At 45.4% G+C, this 26,915-nt stretch overlaps 1 protein-coding gene across 2 annotated transcripts in view; it reads right to left on the bottom strand.

Moving 5' to 3' along the window:
• Nucleotides 1-12,801: 12,801 nt before the first annotated feature.
• Nucleotides 12,802-26,915, bottom strand: part of LOC119647657 (phosphatidylinositol 4-phosphate 3-kinase C2 domain-containing subunit beta) — an 84,449-nt gene continuing 70,335 nt past the window's right edge. For both annotated transcript variants that reach the window (XM_038048727.1, XM_038048728.1), the window contains exons 17-20: nt 25,862-26,058; nt 25,319-25,404; nt 13,939-14,088; nt 12,802-13,725 (exon numbers count right to left, since the gene is read on the bottom strand). In XM_038048727.1, coding sequence (XP_037904655.1) covers nt 13,528-13,725; nt 13,939-14,088; nt 25,319-25,404; nt 25,862-26,058 — 631 coding nt within the window. In that variant the 3' untranslated portion in view covers nt 12,802-13,527. The remainder of the gene's footprint in view (nt 13,726-13,938; nt 14,089-25,318; nt 25,405-25,861; nt 26,059-26,915) is intronic.

The raw sequence follows: 26,915 nt of genomic DNA, 5'->3' as shown, positions 1-26,915 counted from the left end.
GGAGGTGGAAATTTGGGGTGGGATTTTTACCCACTAAAGCAACCCTCAACCCCCCTAACCCGTGGAACCACCCTTAGGCATTACATCACGGGGCGGAGTTAGTTTACTTTAGCTAGGTCTCCTTCCGCCTCCTCGCAGGGTTCGTAATCACGCCTTCCTCACTTCTTCTGCTTTCCGCAGTTTATCCTGGATTGCTGCGATAATTTCAGCCTTCTTCCAGTGCAAGCTACCATTCTTCGGACAATATTTTTCAGTGATAGCACTTCACCTAGAATTTCCACTAGGTTCCTCCTTTCTTCCACGAACCTAGGACATTAGAAGGATACGTGCGCCGAATCCTCTAGGATCCCGTCGCAGTTTGGACAATTAGGTTAGGTGTCCAATTTCAACCTGTACAGGTATTGACGGTATCCTCCATGGCCGGTGAGAAACTGGGTGAGATTATAATTGATCTCTCCATGCTTTCTCTCCAACCACTCCCCGATGGAAGGGATCAACCTATAAGTCCAACGACCCTTTTCTCACTGGTTCCATTCCTGTTGTCATCCGGTTATGAATCTCTCCCTTTCGTCTTTTTTCACCTGCGATATGGAAGAGATGGATCTTGTGTTATAAATGTTCATCATTTCGGTTGCCAGGATGTCAATCGGCATCATTCCCGAGATGACGAACGCTGCATCGTCTGGGACAGTTCTGAAAGCAGAACACACCCTTAAGGCTGTTCTTCTGTAAACCGTACTCAGTTTATATGCATTGCCAGTCCAGCACTCTCTAACCAAACCATTACAGCACTGATTGCTTCGCTGGAGTACAACTCAGCATCCTCGAGATGCTTTGCGACCACAACCAGTGATATATCATCGGCGTAATCCACCACCGTGGCCTCATCCGGAACCGGAAGGTTAAGTACATCATTATACATGATGTTCCACAGTAGTGGGTCCAGTACAGAGTTCTGTGGGACACCCGCGGAGACAACGTACTCCTTGGGTCCATCATCAGTATCATACCATAGTGTCCGCTCTTGCAAGTAGCTATCAACAATAGCGGCCAGGTAGGTGTGAACACCAATCGTCGCCAGAGACTTTCGTATAAGGTTCCAATTGGCCGAGTTGAATGCATTCCTCACATCCAGGGTCACCACCACACAGTATTTTCTGGTATTACCCCTTCCGTGAATTCCATTTCGGCCAAGTCAGTAATCATTTTGATGACATCAATGGTTGATCTGGCTTTACGGAACCCGCACTGCCTATCTGAAAGACCCCCTTGGCTCTCGACGACTGGGAGTAATCTATTATAAATAACACGCTCCAACATTTCCCCATAGTGTCTAGAAGACATATGGGTCTATTGAAGGACGGTTGCCCTGGAGGTTATCCAGCCTTAGGCAGCAACACCAGCTTCTGTTGCTTCCATGGTGCAGGAAAGAACCCTCGGAAATGCACGTTTCGAACAGCTCCCCGAACATATCCGGTCTACATTTGACGGCAAGTTTGAGGGCCTTATTCGGTATGCCGTCCAGACCCGGGGCTTTGCTGTCGCCTATTCGACTGCAGATCTCCATCAGCTCGTCCCTGGTGATTGGCGGAATCGGCATCACATTCAAGGCACGCTGGAAAGTGTCAGTACCCCCCTCTTGCTGGGGAAATAGCCCCTGGATTATTTTCAACTAGAGTGTAGAGCACGTTATCTGCGGAAATGATCGACCTCTGAATCGTCCTGTCACGATCTTATAGGCACTATCTCACGAATTTATGTCCGCTTCCAAACAGAGCTGCTTAAAACATTCCCTCTTACTTCGCTGGATAACGAGCTTGAGGTTCTTGCGAGTTTCCCTATAGGCATCCTCCTTTTGCCCTCGATCGATCCTACCTATCGCCCTTCGTCTGGCTGTGGCAAATCGATCGAAGGCTGGCAAGTTCACTATTCCACCAATAATTGCATGCTTTAGAGATGCTTTGTGCAACATGGAGAGCTCTATCCGTGGAGGTGCCTGCTTTGCTAGGCAGGTCTAGCCACACTTCCATGAATCTTTGCTCATCCATCGCTTTTGCAGACCATCCTGGTGTTCTTTTAGATTTCGGCATCCGGGGTGTGGGTCTCCTGCCTTGTGGTCCTTAGTTCAAAGGTGATTGCCTGGTGGTCGCTGTACGCGAAGTCCTCGCAAACTTATCAGGACATGTCACGTGCCAGCGCAGGGCTGACAAAAGTCAGATCTACAATTGAATCAGTTCCCCCTTTCCGATAAGTGTTTACATCGCCTTCGTTGACCAGAACTACATCTAATTTGGCGAATGCTTCTAATAAGCACCGCCCCCTTGCGTTAGTCTCTTTGCTGCCCCACTCGATAGCCCGCGCATTAAAGTCGCCGGTTATCACCTTTGGACCCCGTCCCTTTGCGTCGTGAACAAGATCGTCTAACAGATCTTCAAACTCAAGTAGTGTGAGGCTCGATGAGGCGTAGCAGCTGTATACGAATATATGTTTGTCTGTCTGTCTGTCTGTTACACGAACTGTCTCAGAAACGGCCATATCGATTGACACGAAATTTGGTGAGATGGTGGGAACTGTGAACGCTCAGACATGCAGTGAGTGATATCCTTCTACGTTGAAGTTAAGGGCGGTCCCCATACATGCAAAAGGGGGATGTAAAATTTTTTTTCACCGAATATAGTCATATTGGGTATCAAATGAAAACTTTACTTTTCGGATCGTAGTAGAGCAATTAAACCCAGCGCACAGGTTCTCCTAACACTAAGTGTTGTCATAAAGCATATTGATTTTGACGGTGTTTCTCCATGAGTAACCGCGCAACGTCAGTAGTTCCGCAGTTTTTGATAAATCCGGATTGATTCACGGTTATTTCAACGATTTTGCGTATATGGTTGTCAAGAATGCGTTCCAAAATCTTCATGGTATGGGAAAGTAACCGAATCGGACGGTATTTGGAACATTCTGCTGGATTACCTTCCTTTTTCTATATTGGATATGTGATAATTTCTTGCTAGTCAGATGGTGTTCTGCCTTCCTGAATAACACGATTACAGAGTTCACTGAGTCAGTGTTGGGTCTCAGCTCTTCGCTTTTCAATTGCGGTGACAGTTAAGTCCTTGAGGGTTTTTACGTGACCGCCTGTCTTCCGACGTGATCCCACCGTCTTCTCAAGACACGGATTGATTTTGTGACAACAATCAAAGCCCCGCTGAGACAAGCAACAACCAAGTGCATGGCTTAGCATTCATACTGGTGGATGCAAGACATACCTAAATCTCTACCGAACTAAGAAGTACAGCACCCATGTTGAAACGCAACACCATGCCGAGGCCTGCAGGTCTCTTCTCGCTTGAGCATAACCACAACCCCCTTGAAACTCCCACTAGGGGGCCTAACGCAAATAACCGAGCTGTACTCACATACAACGGGAGTTCACCCGAAGTATGAGAGTCCAGGAGCTATCCCGGTTCTCATAGTACCAGTATGCCCCTGGTAAGGTTTCGTGACCAATTTGCCACTTCAGATGAGTCCCCGTGCAGACTCGGATATGATCGCTCTAATTCGCCTACTGCATCACGGCCGGCAAATCAAAGTGAGTACAGCGTCTCCCGGTGCCACCACCATGGAGGTTCTCCTCGGCCACTTGGTTTTGGTTTGGCCAACAGGGTTGCCGCCCCGTCTTCCTCACCGCCATCTCTGAAGAAGTGAAGAAGTGAATAGTGCGATCAGCTGATATAATGGCCAGCTTCATCAGCTGGTCATCAAATCGTTCGACTTCTTTAATGGCATCACGGAAACCCTCTGTGATGGCAAAGCAACACCATATTGAGTGTGTGGGTTACCAAAGTAGAGAAGTTTGTAGCCATTTTTATCGCGTTCGCGTTCAATGTCGCAGCTTTTGGAACCAGGCCATCGGGTTTCTTGCAGAGCGCAGATATCAGTGCACCTTTTCCGAAGGGCTCTTGCGAGTTCCTCGGTCTTTCCAGTCAGGGTACCAACATTTAGCATGCAGACACGTATTGGGTTTGTTCGTTTTGTTCGGACTAACTTGCTTCCGTCCTCACGCCGTCCATGCGCCAAGAACCCTTGCCCATTTCTCGACAGGACCGAGGCCCGTCCTGCCGCGTCGACTGAGGTGGACGCCCTAGTATTTCTCCGAGGTTTGTGACTCAATCCGATCATCTTGTTTGTAACGACATTGTATGCATTTTCTTGGTCGACCTGTCGCGGGGCCTGTCACCAAGAGAGATCAGGTAGGATTTAGCATAGTGGAATATCTCCAAATATACTCTTTTTATCTCTTTCCCTGATCTCAGCATTTTATGAGGCTCCGTCCCAACTTGGCTGTTAAAATCCCCAAGTATCTACATAAATAGATATCAATGTAAAAGATATTCAGTTTCTACTAGCTCTTGGCATATCCCCATAGTAATTCATTAACATTATCACCGAAGAATGAATTGGTAGCATTGAACTCCGGGTTGTTTACAAACTTGGAGATTTTTTCGTCGCACAGAAGAACCATTTAAATATCTCAAATCAATATCTGACTTTCAACTGCCATGAGCAATCGCCGTCAAATAAAATCTCTTCTTCCCTCTTTCGAAATAGCCATCCATAATGGATGTCTTAACGAATGCTTTGAAGCTAACCAGCATGGTACCCGCAACGAGCAATAAAAGTTCACCACGATGGTCACCTCTAATCACCCAAAGTTTATGAGCCCACAAAGCCTCCTCAAAGCGCTTCAGATAATCTGAGGACTCCCAACTATTCAAAATCCAAGCCGGACGCAATGTGTAATATTATATTATCCAACTCCAGCTCTTAGTCATAGAATTCTTTCGCAAGATTGTTCACCGGCTCTTCGGCGATATTGGCGGCACCGCGAACCGAATGCGCAGAGAAAAAACCTTGCAAATCTGGAAGTGGGACTGACAAAAAACTGATCTTTCCCCTTTCACCAATTTAACACAATACCATCATCTCGGATTTGGCCAGAAAGAAAAGATACTTTTTCTCCATTGGTTGCAATTTTAGATGTAATCAATTGAGAAACCAAAATTTGGCCTAGGTGTGTAGAGGAAGCGACGAGAATAGTCAGTCCCCAGAGCAAAAATTGAGGTAGGCAAGGAGGGCGGATGCTAGATGGATAGACCCATGGTTGTTTAGCAAACGGTATATCTTTTTTATACTCGTATCTAAAAATTGCATAAAGTTAAGATAGTCTGATGGGCCGCCAGCCCACTCTGCAGCTTTAAGACAAATTATATTAAAGGCAAACACGTGATGACCGCACGATATTTTATAGATGAAGGCAAGGAATTCTTGCAGACGATCTTTGAAGATATTCAGGTCTAGCTATCTTTAGATGCTGAGAAGGAAATGTCAATTTTTTTTCTGCATCCATATCACATAAAGTTTTTCTCTGTCGAATTGATAATATAGAGTTTGGGGGGCTTGAATAAAGTATTCAATGAATTTCGGAAAATAGGGTCATTAATTCATTATGCCTCCACGACAGTCGAACCTGAACTTCAACGGATGGAATGATGACCCTCTGACTAGATTGATGATTGGCCTGCTATTTTATGGTCCAAAGCATTGTCAACTGAATAAGAATTTAATAGCGATCAAAATAGATATTTAGATTTGTTGAATGGAACCCTTTTTGAATTGCCGGCTATGCTCACTCGTTAGTGCAACCTATAACAGTAATTATGCGTGGATGTTAGAGAAATGGGTTCATTAATTAGAAGTGAATGTAGGATTCATCAGCTGCAGATTAACTGTAGTGGAATCATACTTTTAATATAATAGAAAATACACGGAGGCGGAAAATTTTAGAAAGACACGTCCGCCCCTCCGTCGCCCAAAAGCCGAAGCTACAGCGGGCGCGTGTGGGATTCGCACCCACTAAAAACCAGCCCTGGTCTCTTCAACCCCAGCCCCGCGGGACCACCATTTAGGTATTATTTCGCCTTAGGCAATCGTTCACTCCTTTAGTAACTCCTGTATTTTTACGATTGCGGAGCAAATCGTCAGCTGGTTCTCTTCAGAACTACCGCATGCGGTATGCCATCGCATGTGAGAGAATTCGGAGAATCATCCACTCCCGTAAGTAACTGGGTACTATGCTCCGCTCAAGCCATACCCAAATCTTGAAAATGGGCCTGTGCGTCCACCGACCATTCGTAGACTCATCCCATCTGCGTTGCCAGAGATCATGTGACTCTGACCTTGCCACATTTCTACAATCTGTGTGCCCCTCCATACGTCTTGCACGGTAGAGCACACTCATTTCTTTAGCCAGAATGTCGACGAGAATCATGCTTGCCACCACCAATAATGCCTCATCTGATGTGGTTCTAAAAGCGCTGCAAACCTTCAAAGCCATCAGCCCATAAACCGAGTTCAACTGCTTCCGCCTCTCAGCGTTTGCAAGCGCCTCTGCTCACACAGGTCACACAAGAACAAAGCAGGATAGATCCGGCTAGCACCAACCTCCGACAGTGTTTCGGCCCACCAATATTCTACAACTTTTTGCAAGTGCCGCGGTGGCACTGGCTGCCTTTTGGCATGCATATTCTAGGTGTTTCCTAAAGCCCAATTTGGTGTAAATTATCACCCCCAGGTATTTGATAGACGGCTTTGATTCAACCGTATATCCACCACTCTCACCATGTTTTTTTTCCTGCGGTTCGTTCTTAAGACCGCTTCCGTTTTCGCGTCCGCCAAGGTCAGCCCGGCTCTTTCTAACCAGGACTTTACCGTTCTCACTGTTTCCCTCGCATAGATCTCCACATCTTCTGGGTGTTTTGCTGTAACAACCACATCTAGGTCATCAGCAAAGCCCTCGGGGACGGGAAGAGGAAGCACCCCATTACACATGACATTCCACAGCAGGGGAGCAAGTACCGATCCTTGTGAGATCTCGGCTGTAACAATATACTCTTTGGGGCCCTCATCCGTCCCGTATCAGAGAGTCCTCTCTGAGAGTTAGTTTTCCACCAAATTCGTTAAATACCCGGGGAGACCTATGTAAGCCAAAGCCCCTTTAATTCTGTTCCAATTGGCTGAATTGAAAGCGTTTTTGACATCATGCGTCAACACGGCGAAGCAGCCGCCAGAAAGCAATGCGCCTTTTCCTGCCCGGAAACCTAACTGGCATTCCGAAAAGGTGGAGTCTAGTCTTCACTGCCAATTTCAAAGCTCGATTGGGGATACCATCCAAACCGGGAATCTTGTTGTCACCAATACTACCACAGATTTCCTGCAGTTCCTCCACAGTTACTGGAGGTATTTTGCCCTCATTTAGCTGGACAACCATTTGTTTTCCCCTATTTTCATGGTGAGGGAACAGAGTAGTAACAATCTGTTTCAGGAGGAGCGGACAGGTCACCTGGGGTAATGTTCGCAGCCGTTTCATTACTAATCCGTAGGCTCTGCCCCTAAGGTTGACGTCGGCATGGTCACACAGCTGTTTGAAGCAGTTTTTTTGTTCCTCGGAATGGCTTATTTTAGGCGGCCACGCAGTTGCCTCTATGCCTTCTCTCAACCATTGCCGCCGAGCTTTTCCCGGAGTTTCTGACAAAGCCTCCTTGCGCAGAAACATGCGGCTTGCAAGCTTGCGATTTCGTTGTCCCACCAGTAGTTGGGTTGCCCAATGGGGAGCAATCGCCTTCTGTGCATAGTAGCATTGTATGCTTCCGTCACCTAACGGGTAATTTGGGTCGTTTTTCTCTAGCCATACCATTCAGGGATATGTCGGGTTTCAGTGCCGCGGAAAACGTGTCCCCCTCGAAAGCTTTCTCTGTCCAGCAAAGCCTACCACCCGGGATTCTGCGAGAATTCTTTTTCAAGCTCAATCCGCCCTTGATTTCCATGCAGATTGCCTAGTGGTCGCTGTGAGTATAGTCCTCATTGACATTTCAAGCGACTTTACTGGCTAAAGTGGCACTCACGTATGTCAGGTCCACTATAGGCCCCTTCCCCGGAAAGTATACAACGCCCCAACATTCGACAGCACCCTGTCTAGCTCCGCAAATACTTCGAAGAGAACACGTCCCGTCACATTAGTTGTCCGGCTGAGCCATTCAAGAGTCCACGCATTAAAATCGTCTACTATTATGGTCGGCCAAAGTCCTTTTGCATCCAAAACCAAAGTGGCAAGCATCTGCTCATACTCGGCGAGTGTAGCGCTGGGTGGAGCATAGCAGCTGTAGATGTGGACGCCTTTCACCTATTGCATACCTTCGCAATGCGACCGAAGCCAAGGCATCTAAAGCAGACTGAAGTAGACTGATCATGGCGGTTTGTGTTCCCCGTAGTCTTTCCTCGGCGTTTTGATCGCTGACTCTTGTAGTCCGGCAAGATCGAACTGCTTTTCCAATGTTTCGCGAACCCCCTTCTTCGTTGTGATTTCATCTATATCTTTGCAGGTAATAGTGATCTCCTGCCTGCTAACCCTTACGTCAGCTTCTTGTCCTAATGACTTTCCGATTTAATTCAAGAATTTGTCCGCGGTTACATCCTTGGATTTCTTAAGCTCCAACATAAGATCTCCCTTTTGGGACCGTCTAATGCGGCTGATATTGTCTCCAAACTTGGTGAGTTCGGGGTCTGCCTTCACTCTCCTAAGAATGTCGGCATATGACTCTTCACCCTTTGGAAATGATAATCACCTCCGGTCATATCTTCCTCCGATCATTTTTTTCCACGGTTCCACTTTCTTCCAGGCTTCCGCATCCGCCTATGAAGGTCCAGTCCCTTTTCTTGAGTTTGCCGCTGCGACAATTTCGCTGGAAGCTTCAGTCGTAGTTCTAATGTGTTCCGCCTTTTTGGGAGTTGAATCCTTTTTTCTTTTCGGGGTTTGGTGGACTGTTGAGTCATTCATTTACTCCAGTTCGGCAGTCGAGATTTGCCGAGGGACTCGGGAAGGAACTTGGAGATCGATGCTGTAGAATGCGATCGTGGAAGGCAGCAACCTGCAACAGCGTTTGTTTCATCGAGGGAACGCATAAATGAACTCTGTGAGTTCATTAAAGAGAGGCAGAATATCCACCATCTCATATCAGGGCTCTGATACGAAGTATTAAGTTGTCCTATATTAGGGTTGTGGAGGAGAAAAACACCCAAGCGTCATGTGGCAAAGTCAGGATATGTCCTACGAGAACATCCTTCAGAAAGTCAAAGCCGATCCGGAATTCGTCGTCGACCTAACCCACCTCAGTACCTCGTTGACAACCGGGATGGTCTGGCAAATGAGTGAACACCAGGCCATCTTTCTCGACATCAGGAAAGGGGGAAGCGATACTCGAGTGAGCAGCAGAACCAAAAAAACTAGGATAGCTGGTTGGTCCATTGGAGCTTTTGAGGAAGAGACATTCCTGCTGGCTTTAGAAGGAGGTTACGACCCGAAAGGAACAACGCTGGAAAAAGTGAGACAATTATGTCAACAGATAACTTAGGCCTACGACTCTTCAAAGCTGCGACGGAAGTTTCACCACAGTAGGAAACCAAACTACTGGTGGACCATGGAAATTGCGCTATAGGGATCATCGTTTCTGCGAGCGAGGAGGCTTTCCCAAAGGACCAGAAGGAAGCCAAAACATCAGCAGTCGGAGAAAAATACCGCGATTTTCGAAGTAGTCTTAAGAAGACTATGCTGAAAAGTAAGCGGAATTCCTACAAGCAGTTGTGCCTTGATACAAATACGAACTGTGGGGCGCTCTATACAAGGTTGTAAGTGACAAGATTCGTGGACAAAAATCACCCCAAGTGATGTGCCCGCGACTCTTGTTCAAAATAATCGCAATTCTTTTCGCACAACAGGAAGAAAGTTGACCTCAAACAACGGTGCAACAGGACGTTTTCACAATCACAGGGGCTACCGAAGAGGAACTACTTGAGATCTAATTGGCTGCTAAAATTAGGCCCGCATGGATCATAAGTACGTTTGAATCGCGCATGGTAGAGGAAGTGTTTCCCACGCAGTGGAAAAGGCAGAAGTTGGTTCTGCTACCGAAGCCCCAAAAACCACCTGGTGCACCCTCTTCATATCGCCCTGACTACTTATCTAGCTTCAATAATATCCTGGCCTGGGAGGCATCGGCCGCTGGTAAGCACTGTGCGGTGGTGACGCTGGATGTCAAGAACGTCTTTCACTCGGTTACTGATAACTGGATTAAGGGCATCCTGGCTAAAGTGGGTATCCCTCCTTACTTAACTTCAATCGAGAGTTACCTTTCGGAGAGACTTCTTTGGTACGAGACGGGCAACGAGCCGAAAGAATATGTTGTGACAGCAGGTGTTCCCTAAGGTTCTGTACTGGAACCGATGCTGTGAAACATAATGTACGACGGAGTGTTCGCCCTTCGCGTGTCAAAGGAGGCAACGTTGCTTGGTTTTCCAGACGACCTGGCAGTGGTAGTAGTTGCGAAACACCACCAAGACGTGGAAAATGTATGCAAACGAAACCATTCAGACCACTAAAGCATGGCTCCAAATGGTGAAACTGGACCTGACGGGAGAGAAGACGGAGGCGGTCCTTGTTACCAATCGCAGAAGAAACAACACTGTCAAAATCCGCGTTAGTAATCACGACGTCGTTTCGAAATCAATCATTAGATACCTGAGGGTAATGATCGATGCCAAGCTGAGCTTCAAGGGACACTTGGACTATGTGCGCGGACCGGCAGCAAAGGCTAGCTCATCTCTAGCAAGGATGATACTTAATATTGTCGCTGGCTGCTTATCGCAGGCGTGATGAAATCCATCTTGCTATACACGGCTTCTGCACTGGATAAAACAGTGAACCAGGGAAGGGTAAGTTCGGCATACCGGCCAATCATGCTAAGGGTGTGCAGTGCATACAAGACGGTATCTGGTGAGGCAGTGTGTGTCATCGCGGGGATTCTTCTCTGCTTCTCTGGAAAAATGCAACAAATTAATTAAATTAATTATACAACTGTTTTTTGACTCATAAAGCAGGGGCGACTCATTCGCAAATTCATTTCATATCACATTTCAACTTTACTACGCGAGAATGCGTGTGATCATGCCGGCGGCTGGAGCAGAAGGGAGATGTGGACTCCTTCACTGCTGGCTCTCCACTCTTGTGGCGAGTTCTGGAAAAGCCGCGGAGAGCGGCGACGACGTCGTCCACCCGCTCGTATCAGCAACATTCGAAATAAATTTCGAACGCTGTTAATCCTGCTGCGCCACAATACTGTCTCTATCGGAGAAGGAGGGCGAATTCGGCCGAAGTGACTGCGAGCTTCGGAAAGGCCACTAGGGAGGAGCTGTGCAGGAGATGGCAGCAACGGTGAGATAATTATGAAAAAGGCCGGTGGACCTATATACTGATCCCGTGTATTAAGAGATGGGTCGAACGTAAATATAGAGAATTGAAATACCACCTAATGCACGCGGGACATGGTGGATATAGAAAGTACTTGCATCACTTTGGATTGGATGAGTCCTCAGACTGTCCCGAATGCACCGCTACACCCAAGGATCCGGAGCATGTTATGTTCCACTGTCCGAGATTCGCGAACGAAAGAGGGAGGTTAAACGACGTTCTTAACGCAGTTATCGAGCCTTATAATTTCGTAGAGGAGATGCTGAGCCCCGCAGCAAATTGGAGTGCGATAAACGCAACAGTAACTGCGATACAGGTAAAGCTGCAGGAACTGAAACGAGCCCAGAAAGCGTGACGACACTTCGATGGAGCTTCAAGATTTGCGGGCGGATCTTCACGGTCAATTTCAACAACTTTCGGAAATTTTGGTTTATCGGATAGCTCTTCCCTGTAGGTCGTCTCCAGGATGGTCGTTTGAGCAACACAATTTCCTTTTAAGTCATTACAATTTACAAATCGAACTTTGAACCACTTAAGACTCCTTATTTTCCAGGTATAGCCCCGAAATTCTTGCACCGGTTTAGTCCCTCCTGAAAGACAGTGAGTCCTATGGGGTTTAACGTGAGTACCTGTCTCGTGGACTTAATCCCACGGTCTTCTTAAGATACGGATTGACTTTGTGACCACAATCAGAGCCCCGCCGAAGCAAGCTACGACGGTACCATTCTATACCAAGTGCATGGCTCAGCATTCATGCTGGTGGATGCAACACCTACCTAAATTTCTACCGAACTAAGGAAAACGGCACCCGTGTTGGAACACAGCACCACGCTGAAACCCGAAGGTCTCTGTTCGCTTGAACACAACCACAACCCCCACGAAGCTCCCACTAGGGGGCCAACCGCAAGTAACCAAGCTGAACGCACATACAACAGGAGTTCTCTTGAAGTAGGTGAGTCCAGGGGCTATCCCGGTTCCCATGGTACCAGTATACCCCTGGTAAGGTTTTGTGACTGTTGCCACTTCAGATGAGTCCCCGTGCAGACTCGAGTGAAGCCTTTGGAACATTTGCCACTACATCGCGGCCGGCAAGCCAATGCGAAACAGCGTCTCCCGGTGCCACCACTACGGATATTCTCCTCGGCCACTTGGTTTTCGTTCAGCCAACAGGGTTGCCGCTCCGTCTTCCACCCCGCCACCTGTGAGGCAGACAAAAATTGAGAGTGTATAATTATGTTATACTGCTATGGCGGCTTTTTTAATGCAGGCTATAGAAAAAAAGCTTTACGGCAGCCTCGTCCCTGCACAAGGAGTGAATGACTTAATAAAAAGATATTCAGCGAGAAAAGTAATGAGGACAGGCCCTTCAAAACGGTGAGACTATTCTATATCTGCTGGAAGGAAGGAAAAAAACACTAAATCGCAAATAAAACTAACGCAAATGACGTATACAAATATTTTATTTATAATTATGTATATAAACAATAGTGAGACATTTAGGCTTTTCTGCTTTCTCCTTTAAATCTCTTTGTTAAAAAAAAAAATCCATAACTTCCTTTCTTACCAACAATAAGAAGCATAAACTTATATACAAATGCAACGTTGTGTGTTTACAATTTTTAATAACTAATATTAGACCACTTAACTCTAGAAATACCACGGAAGAAAGGTTGTTAAAAGCAAATAATTGTTATGGAAAGGCAAAAGACGAGGATGAAAATACCGCAAAGAAGATATAAATAAACTAAAATATAAATTCAAATGTATGGAAAAATTGGCAATGAAACGATGATTGAAGAAAAAATTGTGGAAAATACAAAAGGCAGACGAATTAAATACGAAACTTTGGATTGTCGCGCATATTCAGAGTGGAACAACAAATATTTTCAAATGTGCGAATACAACATTAGCGGAATGACAGTAAATTTGCTGAAAATGTTGCCTCTAGAAAAATATATATCTTAACTATATAAATCTACTCGAATGATGATAATAGCCATACACAATTACAAAACAAGGAAACATCAATCCTTACGGAAAAGCTCGCTCAATCGCTTAAAGTTACCAAGCTACGTTTATGATAAAAGTATATTGCCCTGCATCTTGTTTCAGTCCCAGCTAAAGGTCCTTCTCTCTTCAGAAATTCGACCACGTTCTAGTGTCGTCGCTCATTGCGGTACGTCCCGTCTTGACCGCGGCAAGTAGCCCAGACGACACCACTGCATGTACTCCTCCCTTAAATCTAGTTCTGCCAGGGGTAGTTGATAGCCTCCCAACAGGACGTTCTCTTGTAGTGTATCGTGCGACCAAACCGTGACCTCCAATGTGCGATTTCGTATATGCTCGATAGGCATACGATACTCCAACTGTGGAAAATTGATTTTTTATTCCATGAAAATAGTCATAAATATAATATGCAGATAGTTCTTATCGTATGGAAGTCAAGACGAAAGATTTTTTCATTTAAGAGGGATGTGAGGGGAAAATTACTGGAGTGGCAAAGAGCGAGTAATTAATATTACTTCGAGGCGGTGGTTCTGCTTAAAAATCAGCGATAAACCCATGGAAATTTTGCTTACCGTCTCCATAAAACTGGGAACGCATGTTTTACGCACAACCTTTGTTTTACGTTTTGTCGCTTTGCTTGGATCAGGCTTTAGGTAGCATTTGACGTAAGTGTTGGGCTCCTGGCCGCCTGCTAACTTGGCTAGTCCTCGGGCATGATGAATCTAGAAATAAAAATAAAGGTTTGGTAAATCAAAACAAAATACGCATTTCAATTTCATTCACTAATCAGCAAATTAAGTGCTATTGATTTTTGCAGCAGCGTTTGGTATTTTTCCATTTGGATAAGCATAAGTCACGACAAGAAATTGCAAAGCGACTACATCCAAGACTACGAATCGACAGGTTCCCCTCGGAGACCACCTTGCGGTGGTGGGGGAGCCTGTAGTAGTTTCCTAGCACACTAAGGATGTCCAAAACATGAATATGGAAACAAAGAATTTAAACTCTCCAAGGGGTAAGAAGTCCCTCAGGGGTCGTCAACGATCATTAACGGGTCACTTACGATATGGCGAGTGGCGTCCCCGAGCAAGTAGTTATGACCCCCTAACTGGCATAATACCTGCGTCCTAGGTAGTAGCCTTGAGAAATTTTCTCGGTGAAGAGCGAACTGCTAATGACCGATACACGCCGAGACACACTGGGGGTCCCCAGAGCCGTCGACAACTCCTTCTCGACGTCGATGGGGTGATGTGAGCCTAGTTCTGCCAAGGTGGTAGTTGTGGCGTGTATCAGGAGCCAGCCCCTTCGGGACGCTAGTCGGGTAGTGTGCAGTAGATCGCGGGGTTACGAGATCAGCTAATCGTAGGTTAAGCCTTAGGGAACTACGGTCCTGCATTGACCATATCAACACCCTACGGTCATTTTGGAATAATGCGCGGTGTTTATATCCACGATGCACCTGCTCTTCATCGATTTTGAGAAATCCTTCGATAGCGTGTACCTGGAACGTTCTATCCAGGAGGTGCATTCCGGCGAAGCTAACAGCTATTATCAAAGTGACATATGATGGCGTAAAATGTCCCGTGCTTCATCTCGGAGGGTAGGCAAAAGCGAAGTTCGAAGTCTTGTTACCGATATTATTTCTTCGTGTTTTCGGTAATGTTCTTTCCGTCACCTTGTTCGGTTTACCCGGAGGCATTGAAGGTGACAACTACTGTTTATCAAAAACTCCACGCCTACGGCAACTCCTGTCTGCGTCGTATCATTGGGGTACGCTGGCCTGATACAATTAGAAATGAAGAACTTGGTCCGGGAGCAGGCCTGTCACCCGTAGGCGTTGTGGTCGGAAGTCAGAACTGGAAATTGATTGGTCAGATATTTAGGATCGGCAACAAACGAATTGCTGGCTATACTGTGGAATTCACTTTCCCAAAATGGTCCCCAGCCAAACAAATGAGGGTATACCCATTCCTGACTATTGCGGCCCGCTCCCTTGCACACGATGCGCTAGTAAACAGCTTAAATGGCGAATAAAAACAAATTAAACCAGGAGATAGTGGAAGTGGAGGGTGAGCTGGTTGCGTTTATTCGCAGCACGAAAATGGGCCGCTCATCCCAGCGCCCAGCGAAGAATGCAACAAGGGCTGAAATACCCGACGAGACATCGGGACGCGCAGGCGGAGAGAAGAACTCCCAAAGTGATGCGGCACCTGCAACGGAAACAGGAACCAAAAACATACCACGCAGTGCTATAATTGCGGAAAGAGGCACCGTGGAAACTGCCGAAAGTAACCAAATGGTTTCGAATCTAAGCCGAGTTGGAGGGCTGTCGACTGCTCTGGGGCAAGCTGAAGACGAAAGCCTTATTAAGAAATGCGCGGCAGTTTTGAAGCGCACGCGATCTGCGACGTTCCCCCAGAAAAACGTCAGCAAAGGGGTGAAAAATGGGACAATGGAACTGAAGGAGCTCCGGAATATGGTTTCATATTGTAGGCGGATATAGAGAGTAAGAAAAACTCCACAGGAAGCAGAAACAAAGGCGCCTCCCAACGAGAACACTACGAATACCAAACGGATCGCAGACAGCTCATTGCAGAGCGAACTGGGGGAAAACGAAAGGAGAAAGGGACATCTGAAGGAGACTTCACTCAGGTACTCTCCTGAGCTCAAAAGAAGAAAGCAAAGAGGAACAAGAGACAACAACACGTCGCGCCATTAGAAAAACCTCTGACTAAAATTAAGGCGCACACGAAGGACCGAATAGCAAAAGAAAAGACGAGCAGACGAAGGAGGACTAGACCGCCAGCTCTGCTTATTAAGCCGACGGAAGGCAAGACTTTTGCGGAAGTTCTCAGTGAAACCCGTTACAAGATTAAACCCGAAGATAATGGAACAAAAGTGACTTCCATTCGTAAAACGAAGAATTGTGGAGTCCTAGTCGAACTAGGCCCGAAGACAATAAATAAAGTTACGTTCTGTGAAGCAGTCAAGGGGGTTCTGGAAGAAAAAGCTTTGGTTTCCAGTCGGGAACCCACGTGTTCTCTGGAAATGCTTGCTCGAGCCGGGTCCAGTTTTCAGAGCAGAATTGGAAAGAGCTAGGACGTGGTCAACATGATTAGCACCCTACAACTCAATATGCACCGGAGTGCAACCGCTCACGAGTTGTTAGCGCAGCTTGCTGCGGAGACCAAAGCTGATTTAGTACCCATCAGTGAGCAGTACCAAAACAAGGACCCAATTTCATGGCACCTTGACATATCAGGTACCGCTGCCGTCTGGGTTCGAGACGGCATCCTCCTTGGAACAGGTGGGGTCGCGCTGAAGGGTACTCCTGGGGGCGGTGGCGCTGCAGCCGACACTGTCGTAAATTCAGTTATGAACCTGATAACGACCGCCAGCGGAGCCTCCATGCTCAGAAGGGCATCGAAACGTGGCAAACCTTCTATGTATTGGTGGACAGTGCAAATCGCAGAGCTCCGGAAGAACTGTCACAACGGCTAAGCGACCGGGAGTAGACATGTACCATAGTGACGGAGCAAAAATTAGCCAAAAGGACACTCCGCAGCGCAATATAAACAAGAGCAAATCTTACTGTTGGCAGGGTCTGGTCGACGAGGTGACCCTTGGAGACTCGGTTACAAACTGGTAACCTGAAAAATCGGAGCTCTGCAGAAACCCTGTTCACTTAAGGCCGAGCAGATGAACCGCATTGTAAGGGTACTAGTCCCTGCGCCCCCCGTATGGGATGATGACGTCGGCGCAGAGAGCGCAGAGAACTGTCCACTTCGACGCTCCGCTTCGGGCTGATTCCAGTTAACCCGTTGGGGAGTTCCATCCCCACGTACTCGAGGAGGGCGATCAGACCCGAGTCTGGAAGGGACTCATCTGAAGTGGCTCTGCCACGAAGCCTCACCAATGGTTATCTGGTAACATGGGAACCGGGATGGTCCTCTGAGTGCATATACTCCAAAAGAATTCCTGGAGGATGTGTTCTCGGCCCGGTTATTTGCGGTTGGTAAGTTTCATAGTGGTTGTGGTTATGCCTGCATCGCAGGCAGAGCTCCTCGGAGCTCAAGCGTGGAGTTGCGCTGTACAATTCGGATGTCGTTTTCCTTAGTTGCGGCAGAGGTGTTAGATAGGCCTCGCACCCACTGGTATGAATGCTGAGCCTGCACTCAGTATAAACCAGGACAGCTGTGGCAATCATGGCGGGGCTCTGATTGCGGTCCCAAAATCAATGCGTGTCCGCATACCATCAAGTCATGGTTACGAATGGCCAAGCTAGAGCTGGTGGAGGCGGTCCTCATTACCAACCGTAGGAAGAACAACACGGTTACCATCCGGGTTGGTAATCGTGAGGTCGTCTCAAAATCGGTTGTCAAATACCTGGGGGTGATGATCGATGCCAAGCTGAGTTTCAAGGGACACTTGGATTATGCGCGAGAAAAGGCAGCAAATGCCAGCTCATCCCTTGCAAGGATGATGCCTAACGTGGGAGGGCCGAAGTATTGTCGCAGGCTACTAAGCGCGGGAGTGGTGAGGTCGATCCTGCTATACGCGACCCCTGTCTGGGCGAGAGCGTTGAACCACGCTGTCAACCGGAGGAAGATAGGTTCGGCATACCGGCCAATTGCGCTAAGGGTGTGCAGCGCATTTAGGACGGCGTCGACGGAGGCAGTGTGTGTCATCGCAGGAATCATCCCTATAGATCTTCTAGCGAGCAAGGCACACTGGCTCTACGAAAAACGGAAGGCAAATCCAGCCGAGGTGAATGCGGATTTCCGAAAAACCATCAGGAGAGAGTTGTGTGGCAAGTGGTAATGACGGTGGGATAACTCCGACAAGGGCCGGTGGACCCATACATTGATCCCGTGTATCGAGAAATGGGTCAACCGAAAGCACGGAGAATTGAATTACCACCTGACACAGTTCCTTACGGGACACGGTGGCTATAGGAAGTACTTGCATCGCTTCGAGTTGGACGAGTCTCCCAACTGTCCTAAATGCGGTGCTACACCCGAGGACCCGGAGCATGTTATGTTCCATTGTCCCAGATTTCTGCAGCAGAAAAGGAGGTTGAACAGCATCTTAGGGGCGGACATCGAGCCCTCCAACCTGGTGGAAGAGATGCTGAAGTCGGAGGAAAACTGGATGGCGGTAAATGAGGCAGTAGCCGTGGTGCAGACAAAACTTCTGGAGTTAGATCGAGCTCGGAAGGCGGCGCGACGAAGACGTGACATGGACGAGCTGGTATAGCGAACCAGAGCCTCCCCCGCGAAGTAATACTTCACGGTGGTCCCGCGGGGAGGGGCGGAAGAGTGGGGGTGGTTTTAGTGGGTGCGAATCCCACACACTGCTACAACCTGGCGCAGCAGCGTCTTTCTAAGATTTCCACCTCCATCCATAAAAAAAAACGCTATCAGTCAACGGAGAACTGGGTTATGAAATTGCTTCTTTCTTTAACGCAACCTGGATGAAGTGAGGTTCCACAACTGGTGTTCTTTGTAATCGACGTATCAACAGACGTCTGAAATCTAAAATTTACCGCAAAATCGTCCGTCCTGTCGCCCACTATGGTTCTGAGTGTTGGCCGACTGCAAAAGACAATAAACGGCGTCTAGCGGCAATGGAGACGAAGATGTTGCATTGGATTAGTGGCGTGACACGTTCTGATCACATCCGAAATGAGGATATCCGCGATCGATATGGGGTTGCACCGATCGTGGAAGAATTGCGAGAGGGGCGTCTTCGAATTCACTTGCCAAGATTGGTCTGAACATCGGGGGATTTAAAAGCCTCGAGATTGCATCCAGATCAGGCATTTGATAGAGCCAAATGGCGAAACCGATCACGACGAGCCGACCCCGTTTTTTGAACTGGACAAAGGCTGAAGAAAAAGAATAAGATGAAGTGGAATATTGGAGGTGCATCCAGGGGAGGACGGTTTTGTTCGTGTCGCTACAATAAAACTGAAGGGACATATTACAAAGCGTTCTTTCGTGAAACTGTGTCCCTTGCCCGTACCTGGTTATTTCCATGGTCTCAATTGCAAAAGTGGCAATTAACCTTGAAATTAATAGGAACATAGAAAGCTTGGAAATTATTTACCAAAAACGTTTGAAATACCCCACAAGTGTGCCATCAGGTGCATAAAATTTAAGCCCATTTTATCCCAAATTAGTTTAATAGACAAATCGGATTACCTCCAATTTGTCATCTGTTTTCCATATAAAGAATAATTGTCAGTTCAGGTACATCAAATATTTTTGATAATTAGCCAAACCATTTTATAATTCACGAACCAATCGTTCGGCATCAATTAATTCTCCCAAATAAATTCAACAAAAATTCATCCAACCTCCGGATCGTGTGCTATCATTAAATAGTTAGAATTTTATGCAAACGCGACAGGTTCTTGTTTGCAGGAAAACGTAAAAGAAATACAAAAACAACTTTGATGAAAAAATTAATAAAAACAGAATTGAAAGCAAAAAAAAAAATGAACCATTTAAATATTAATGAATTCAGTACAAGTTGCTTAGAATTTCTTGTCTCTAAGCCGATATTGGTTGATCAACAAATGATTAACGCTCCTGACGGGAGACGGACGGGAGAATATTCATTTCAAAGTCCAATAAAAAAATATGTTGCCATGTTTTTAAGAAAGTGTGCCCTCCATAGTGAATAATTTGATTGCACAATTGATTGGAAGGCCTTTGGGGATTATATTTCTAATTTTAAGGCGAAATTGTAAGAGGTTTGCTCCATTTTTACGACATTGCGAAAGTAGTAAAACAAGTTTTGAATTTGTTAAGGCAATTTACTTACGTACGTTGCGTTAAATATAAGTGAAATTGAGATGGTGTGAAAAAGCAGTCACTTTTTTATAAACAAACCAATTTACATTTTTAGACGGATTGGGAAAGACTCTCACATCCAGGAGTGTTACACGACTTGAGGTGCATATTTAATGTCTCCGTTTGCTTATTTCTATTGAAAAAAACGTGCGTCATGGTCACATAAATTTATTCTGTATTGTAACTTGAAGAAATGTGGATCAATGGATTTGAAAACCGCGGACAAAATCGCTGAAGATTTACATCTCAGCTCTAATAAAAAAACCGATAATAACTGCGGGTCCTTCTTATTATATATATGTATAAATAGTTGCCCTTCACGACTTGCTGGGGTTTAGCGCGTCAAATACAACTACATGCCATTGCTCGCGGTTACCCGAAATGCGCTTTAGATCCTCCCACGACTTCCCGAGACGCTCGCACTCCTCCTCTACTGTTCTGCGCGAAATGCCCTTTGGCGACCCAATCGTCGACAATCTTGGATTCCACTGCATGACGTAGCCCGCAATGCAATTTTCGTCTCTCCTTAATGTGTGGCCTATCCACTATCACTTCCGTCTTCCTATTACATCGCATACGCGTTTGAGATAGTGTCAGGCCAGCGTACCCCGATGATACGACGAAAACAGGTATTGACGAAAACTTGGAGCTTTTGGGTAACGCTTTCCATGTGCTACTCCCAACAACACAGAAAGAACACTAGCACACAACAGTCTCAACTTGATTTTAATTTTGAGATAACTGCATTTGAGGGTTTTAGACAGGGCAACGAAAGTGGATCTAGCGCTGTTAATGCGTCGTGCAACATTTGGTTCGGTGCCACCGTCCGTAAAAACCACAATTCCTAGATATACAAATTGATCGACGCCTTCGATGCTCTGTCCATTAATACGGATAGGAAGAGCGCGATTACCCCTCAGACTGAGAGCCTTGGTTTTGTTTGTGTTAATTTTCAGTCCCACTTTACTTGCCTCTCTTTCCAAATCCAGAGTCAGTTGATCAAAGTCCATGACCCAGTGAGAGAGCAAACAGATGTCATCAGGACAGTCGAGGTGTTTGAGGAAAAATGTCATCAAGATAGTCGAGATGTTTGAGGAAAGATGTCATCGTCCATTGAATTCATCCACGTCCTCTGCACAATGCAAAATGAAGAACGTCACCGATAACAAGAAGAAATGATATCGATAACAGGATGCAACCTTGGCGGACTTCGCTTTGGACCTAAAAATCCTTCGAGATTTTAGCTTGGTGAAGCACGTGACATTTTCGCCTTCTTAATAACTATTAATTTCTCCGGAACGCACCTCCTGCGCAGAGCACTTCGGATACTCTCCCTATGAACGCTAACGAAAGCTTTCTCGAAATCGATGAAGAGCAGGTGCAGCGAAGATATAAATTCCGCGCACTGCCACAAAGTTATCTACAGGGTGTTGATGTGGCCAATGAAAGAGGATCTGGAGCGGAAATCAGCTTGCTGTCTTCCGTCAAGCTTTCGAGATGTTCTTTGATGCGACCAAGGATTATTTTAATTATAATCTATTCGATGGCAGGGAGCACGCAGATACCCTTCCAATTGTCACACTCAAAACGTTTGCCCCTTTTTTTGGAATTTTAACGATCATTGTTTTCTTCCACTCTCTGGGAAAGGTCTTGGATTCCCAAGATTTCCATACGAATTTAAGCAGCAGATCTCCAGTAACTGCAGATGCAGCGGTAAATAACTCCGTGGAGAAATCGACAAGTTCAGTGGCTTCACTCCTCGCGGCTTTGAATACATTGAAGGCCTGTCAGCGAATAATCGAAGTTATATTTAAACAAGTCGGTAAACCGGAAGGACTTTTTATGTAAGAATATTTGGCTGCACCATGATTCCACTTATATATAGCTCATAGTGAATATACGTTGAATATATCCGATATTCAATTCGTCGTGATACTGACATTTTATCTGTGGGGAATAGTAATTTCTCTGGTCATGGTTAGAGTGGTGAGTTCTACCTTGCTGTATGCAGGTCGACAATAAACTGAGTGCAATCTACAGAAGAACAGCCTTCAGGGTGTGTTCTGTCGATAGGACCGTCTCAGATGATCCGGCGTTCGTCATCTCGGAAATGATGCCGATTGACATCTTGGCAGATTAAATGACGAACATATACAATACGAAGCGTATCTCTCCTTTATCGCAGACGAAGAACGCCGAAAGGGAGACATTTGTAAATAGATGACAAGAGCGTTGGAAATGCTCGGGAAAGGGCGGATGGACACACCGTCTCATTCCTGTCATCAAGGAGTGGTTTGAGAGACGGCACGTTGAGATTAATTATAAAGTTAACCAGTTTCTTACGGCCCGTGGGCGATATCGCAAGTACCTGTAAAGTGGATGCCTCATCCGGTTTTCCAAACTGCGATGGAGTTTCAGAAGACCCCGAACAAGTATTCTTCCACTGCCCAAGATTTGTCGAAAAAAGGAAGAACCTAGAGATGTATCTAGGAGAGTTGTTGAAACCAGCTAATCTGGTACCAAGAATGCTAGCACGTGAGGAGGATTGAAATGCGATCAATTCTATGATCTAGCTTTGTCACATTTCTACTCTACACGGCGTATGCAACCGCTTTTTTTCCAGGAAGGCAAGGAGCGAGTTGACCGTTAGAATATTTCATCTAGTTTTTAGGGAAGCAAAAAACCAAATACCAGGCAAGTCTCTCTCTGTCTGCCACACGAGATTTACTCCGAAACAACTGGAGCGATCGTCATGAAATTTGATGGGAATGTGTGGTCTACGAACGATGGGGGACGTGAAAATTGCTATAGCGCCACATGGCATAGAAGAGTGCATACTTCTCAGAAGGTCGAGGAACGGGAGGCGGCTGAAACACATTTTCAGAAGTGGTCGCTGCAATTTTTCCGCCACCTATAAAACTTTTTCTTGTGCGATTCCCAATAATAATTTGTCATCAAGAAGTACCTCCTTGAACATTTCTGTGTCAAATTTGTTAGTTACCCAGTTCATCGTTATTCTGCTTGATGGCTTCATAAAATTCCTATGCGAGGTTTGAAACACGATAGCCTGATGATGGCCAATGCAAGTTTCTGATAAGGGTATCACTGACGAGAGTGAGATTGGCTACCGATTGTAATTCTCCCCTCCAATATGTGTTGACTCCCCCGGAGTTCTCAAGTACGATATTTAAGCGCGAGAATGTCTCTAGCAGTATTTGTCGCTTTACATTTGTTTGTCTGCTGCCCCGTTCTTCTGCCTATGCGTTGAAATCGCCGGTCATTACTTTGGGGTTGAAGCGTCTTGCACCGAAGGATAGTTTCTCTAGCAATGAAGTGAATTGGTCCAATGTGAGGCTCGATATATATACCTCCTATCTTGGCACTTATAAATCCGTTCTCTGGATTTTTTTCACGTCTTCTATAGCTCGACTACCGCCGCTCCATATCGCTGCTTTGTTGTTTTTGTCTGCTACCCATATTGCGCTATGCAGATCTTCACATTGTTTGGACATGATAGCTATATCGACATAGCTATATCACACGCTCTGGGAAAGCAGCTCTTGAGCGCTTGACAGTGATTCAGATTTAGTTGCATAAACTTCATTTGAACTTATTTATGAACGCCTTTCTGAACACTGGGTATTTACTGCTTCCTGTAATGTAGGTGTTGTCGCTATTTTTCATTTCGACACAGAACACGCATTTGGGCCCCTTCGCAAAATGGCCTCCTTCACACTTGCGGCACATACTAGATCTGTCTTGCCGGCTGGTACAGGCTTCCGCAATGTGGCCGAAATGAAAGCGTATTTTGCTTGTTGCTATCACCTTTTTTGCTGCTGCGATAAGATTATTATCCACGCTATCTGTGTATCACCGTACGCTTTCCTAGGTCGTAGCACGTTAGCCTCGCTCACTGATTGTAATCCTAATTTTCCCCTTATTTGCAGAAGTGACTCCACCGCCATCCCCACGAGCTGTTTTATTGTTGTCTGCCTGTCTGTCACACCCGATTTTTTCGGAAACGACTGAACTCCTTTATATATAGCAAGTGGAGCCAACGGAGGCTCCTCATACATGCGAAAGGAGGGTGGAATTTTTTTCACAGAATATGGTCATATGGGGTATCAAATGAAAGGGCTCAATCAGCACTTTTCGAATGTCCCAGTTTTGACAGCGAGTGCAATGTAGGGGAGTGTGGGATCAAAATATGATCCTCGAAAAGTGTCTCGTTCTCAGAACCTTTTCAACTGAAAAATCTAAAAAGAATACCACAGAGGATGTATCTAAACGAAATCTAGGCCTCATAATACATTCCGGGTCGATATCTGCACAAACAAAGTTAATAATAGTATATTAGCATATTTTAGAAATTTTGTCGCAAACTCCCCTTAAGTTCATGCTAGAAATACAAAAAAAGAAACAAATTGGCAGTAGTATAAGGGATAAACTATGTCGTATGGCTCATTTCCGATGTGAAAAAAGATTTCCTAGTAATCGTCCACGCTAGATTATAAGCGGAGAATGTAGCACTCACTAAGTCACATTTATTTTTCAAAAGTGAAATATAATTAAAAAACAATGAGCTGAATTAATTCCAAAGGCTCAGTTGCAGGAGTCTTTTCTAGATGCTTCATTCTATAGCAATAGCAAAATAATAAAACAATTGCTTCTGGAAATTCCAAATTTAAATGTTCCTCATAATAATCCATAAATGTAACCATCATATTTTTCATTGAGGATAAGATTGCTACAAGGAAATATGTAATAACATAACATTCTACCAGACGTTAACTGACAATATTCTTCCACATTGAAGACCTTCACTAGTAGAACAACAAAACCTGCACTTGATATCACCAAATTCCTAAGCTAGTATTCAGTACGCATAATATCTGGCGGCACGTGCCGAGCCCTTTGTTTGTTTTCGATTGCTCCCATCATTTTTCCTGACTGAAAAGAGCAACAGCCTCATGTGTTGTAATAAGCAAAGATCATTCTATCTGCATCAAAAGATAGTAGCAATCTGAAGTTCCTTTTAATTTTTAAGCAATACCATCTTAAACTAAGCATCTTTCATTTCTCTATTCATACATACCATGACTGTTAGTGCACCGCGACGATACTGTAACGATAGTTTAATTTCCCCACATATCGGTTCAGCTGGGTTGAGCGACGGTACAACTGTGCAAATAGACAAAATAAAATATTAACACAAAATAACACAAAATATCGTACAATAGAATTCACACAAGAACAATATCATGCAATTCTCCTTCAAGATAAAAAGAACAAAACGTGTTTTTTTCTAAACCGATAATAGATACTAGATAGACTTAAATAAATGTTGGGCAACGATAATGGGTTAGGAGAGAAAACACAAAACACTTCATTATACAAAGTGTTTCGCAGCCATTCATGCTGTATTGACAATAAACTTGTTTTTCAATTGGGACCAATTGTTTTCTAACCGGAAGCTGATTATACAACTTGAAATGAAACACTTTTTTATTCTGTTACAGAATATTTCAGAATTCTCTGAATGCGACTATTGACACAAAGTTTTGTGTATTTCTAGTTCTACCATTTATGGGTACGTCAAAATTCCTACAAAAAAACACAATATTTCGGCTGAAATTACCTTTGATTTTGGGAACAGTAATGTCTGCTTCCTGTTGATCACGCAATATAGGATGGAAGAATGTGTAAACCAGGTCGGAATGAGCGATTTCGTCAGCGGAGAGAAAGAGCGATATAAGGAATTTCCGGATTTCAGGAAGTCTGCGCTCGGCCACTGTCTTCACATTCGATCGACCGACGTGGATGCCACTAGGTAAACTGAAATGAAAGGTAATAATAATCTCATAAGTAATGCGATTTAAATTGCATAACTAAAAAATGGAGAAAAACCCCCTCCTCAGATATTGAGCACCCCATCTAAGATACACCTAGAATTCTGAGGCAGAGCTCATGTAATTTTTCCACTTGAATTAACTTTGTCCTGAGGAGATGAGGGCATGAAGGTCCTGTGGTTTAACATGAGTACCTGCCGAATACAATTGAATCCCTGCCGTGCTTAGAAGCGCGGTGTTACTAAGTCAAGGCTCAGAATTCATACTAGTGGGTGCGAGGCCTACTCAACACCTCTCCTACGGTTCGGAGCACAAAGAGCTCTCTCCACGATATAGGCGCAACCAAGATGAAGTTCACACAATGAGACCAACCGCAAATAACCGGACCGAGAACATATCCTCCAGGAATTCTGCTGGAGCCTAAACTCTCAGGGACCAATCTGGTTCCCATGGTCCGGTAGGTTTCGAGGCAAGAACTACTTCAGATGAATTCCTTGTAGTCAGGTCTGAACACCCTCTTCAAATACCACAAAATGTTTGAGGCACGAATTCGAAGCTCCCGATACATGATACCCAATAACCTAATAACCGATATAATGCCAAAAGACCTAGAAGTTCCCAATAAAACCAAGAAATAGCCCCTCCTAACGATCACAGGATCTATCGTACCAAGAGTCTTTTTGGGGACACGCATACAATCTTTGTGAATTTGACAAAACGATGAACTGAAAATTTTTGAGTATGGCTGCAGAAGAAGACTGAATGAAAAAAAAAAACAAAATTGGAACCAAGTGATTCTGATAATGTGAGAAACCGGATTCCTCCAGAGAAGGAGCAAGAAAA

Source organism: Hermetia illucens, chromosome 2 (assembly GCF_905115235.1).
Source record: "Hermetia illucens chromosome 2, iHerIll2.2.curated.20191125, whole genome shotgun sequence".
In the NCBI taxonomy this organism is placed as follows: Eukaryota; Metazoa; Arthropoda; class Insecta; order Diptera; family Stratiomyidae; genus Hermetia; species Hermetia illucens.
Note: the sequence above shows the minus strand (reverse complement) of the source record. Positions and strands in the feature narration are given on the sequence as shown.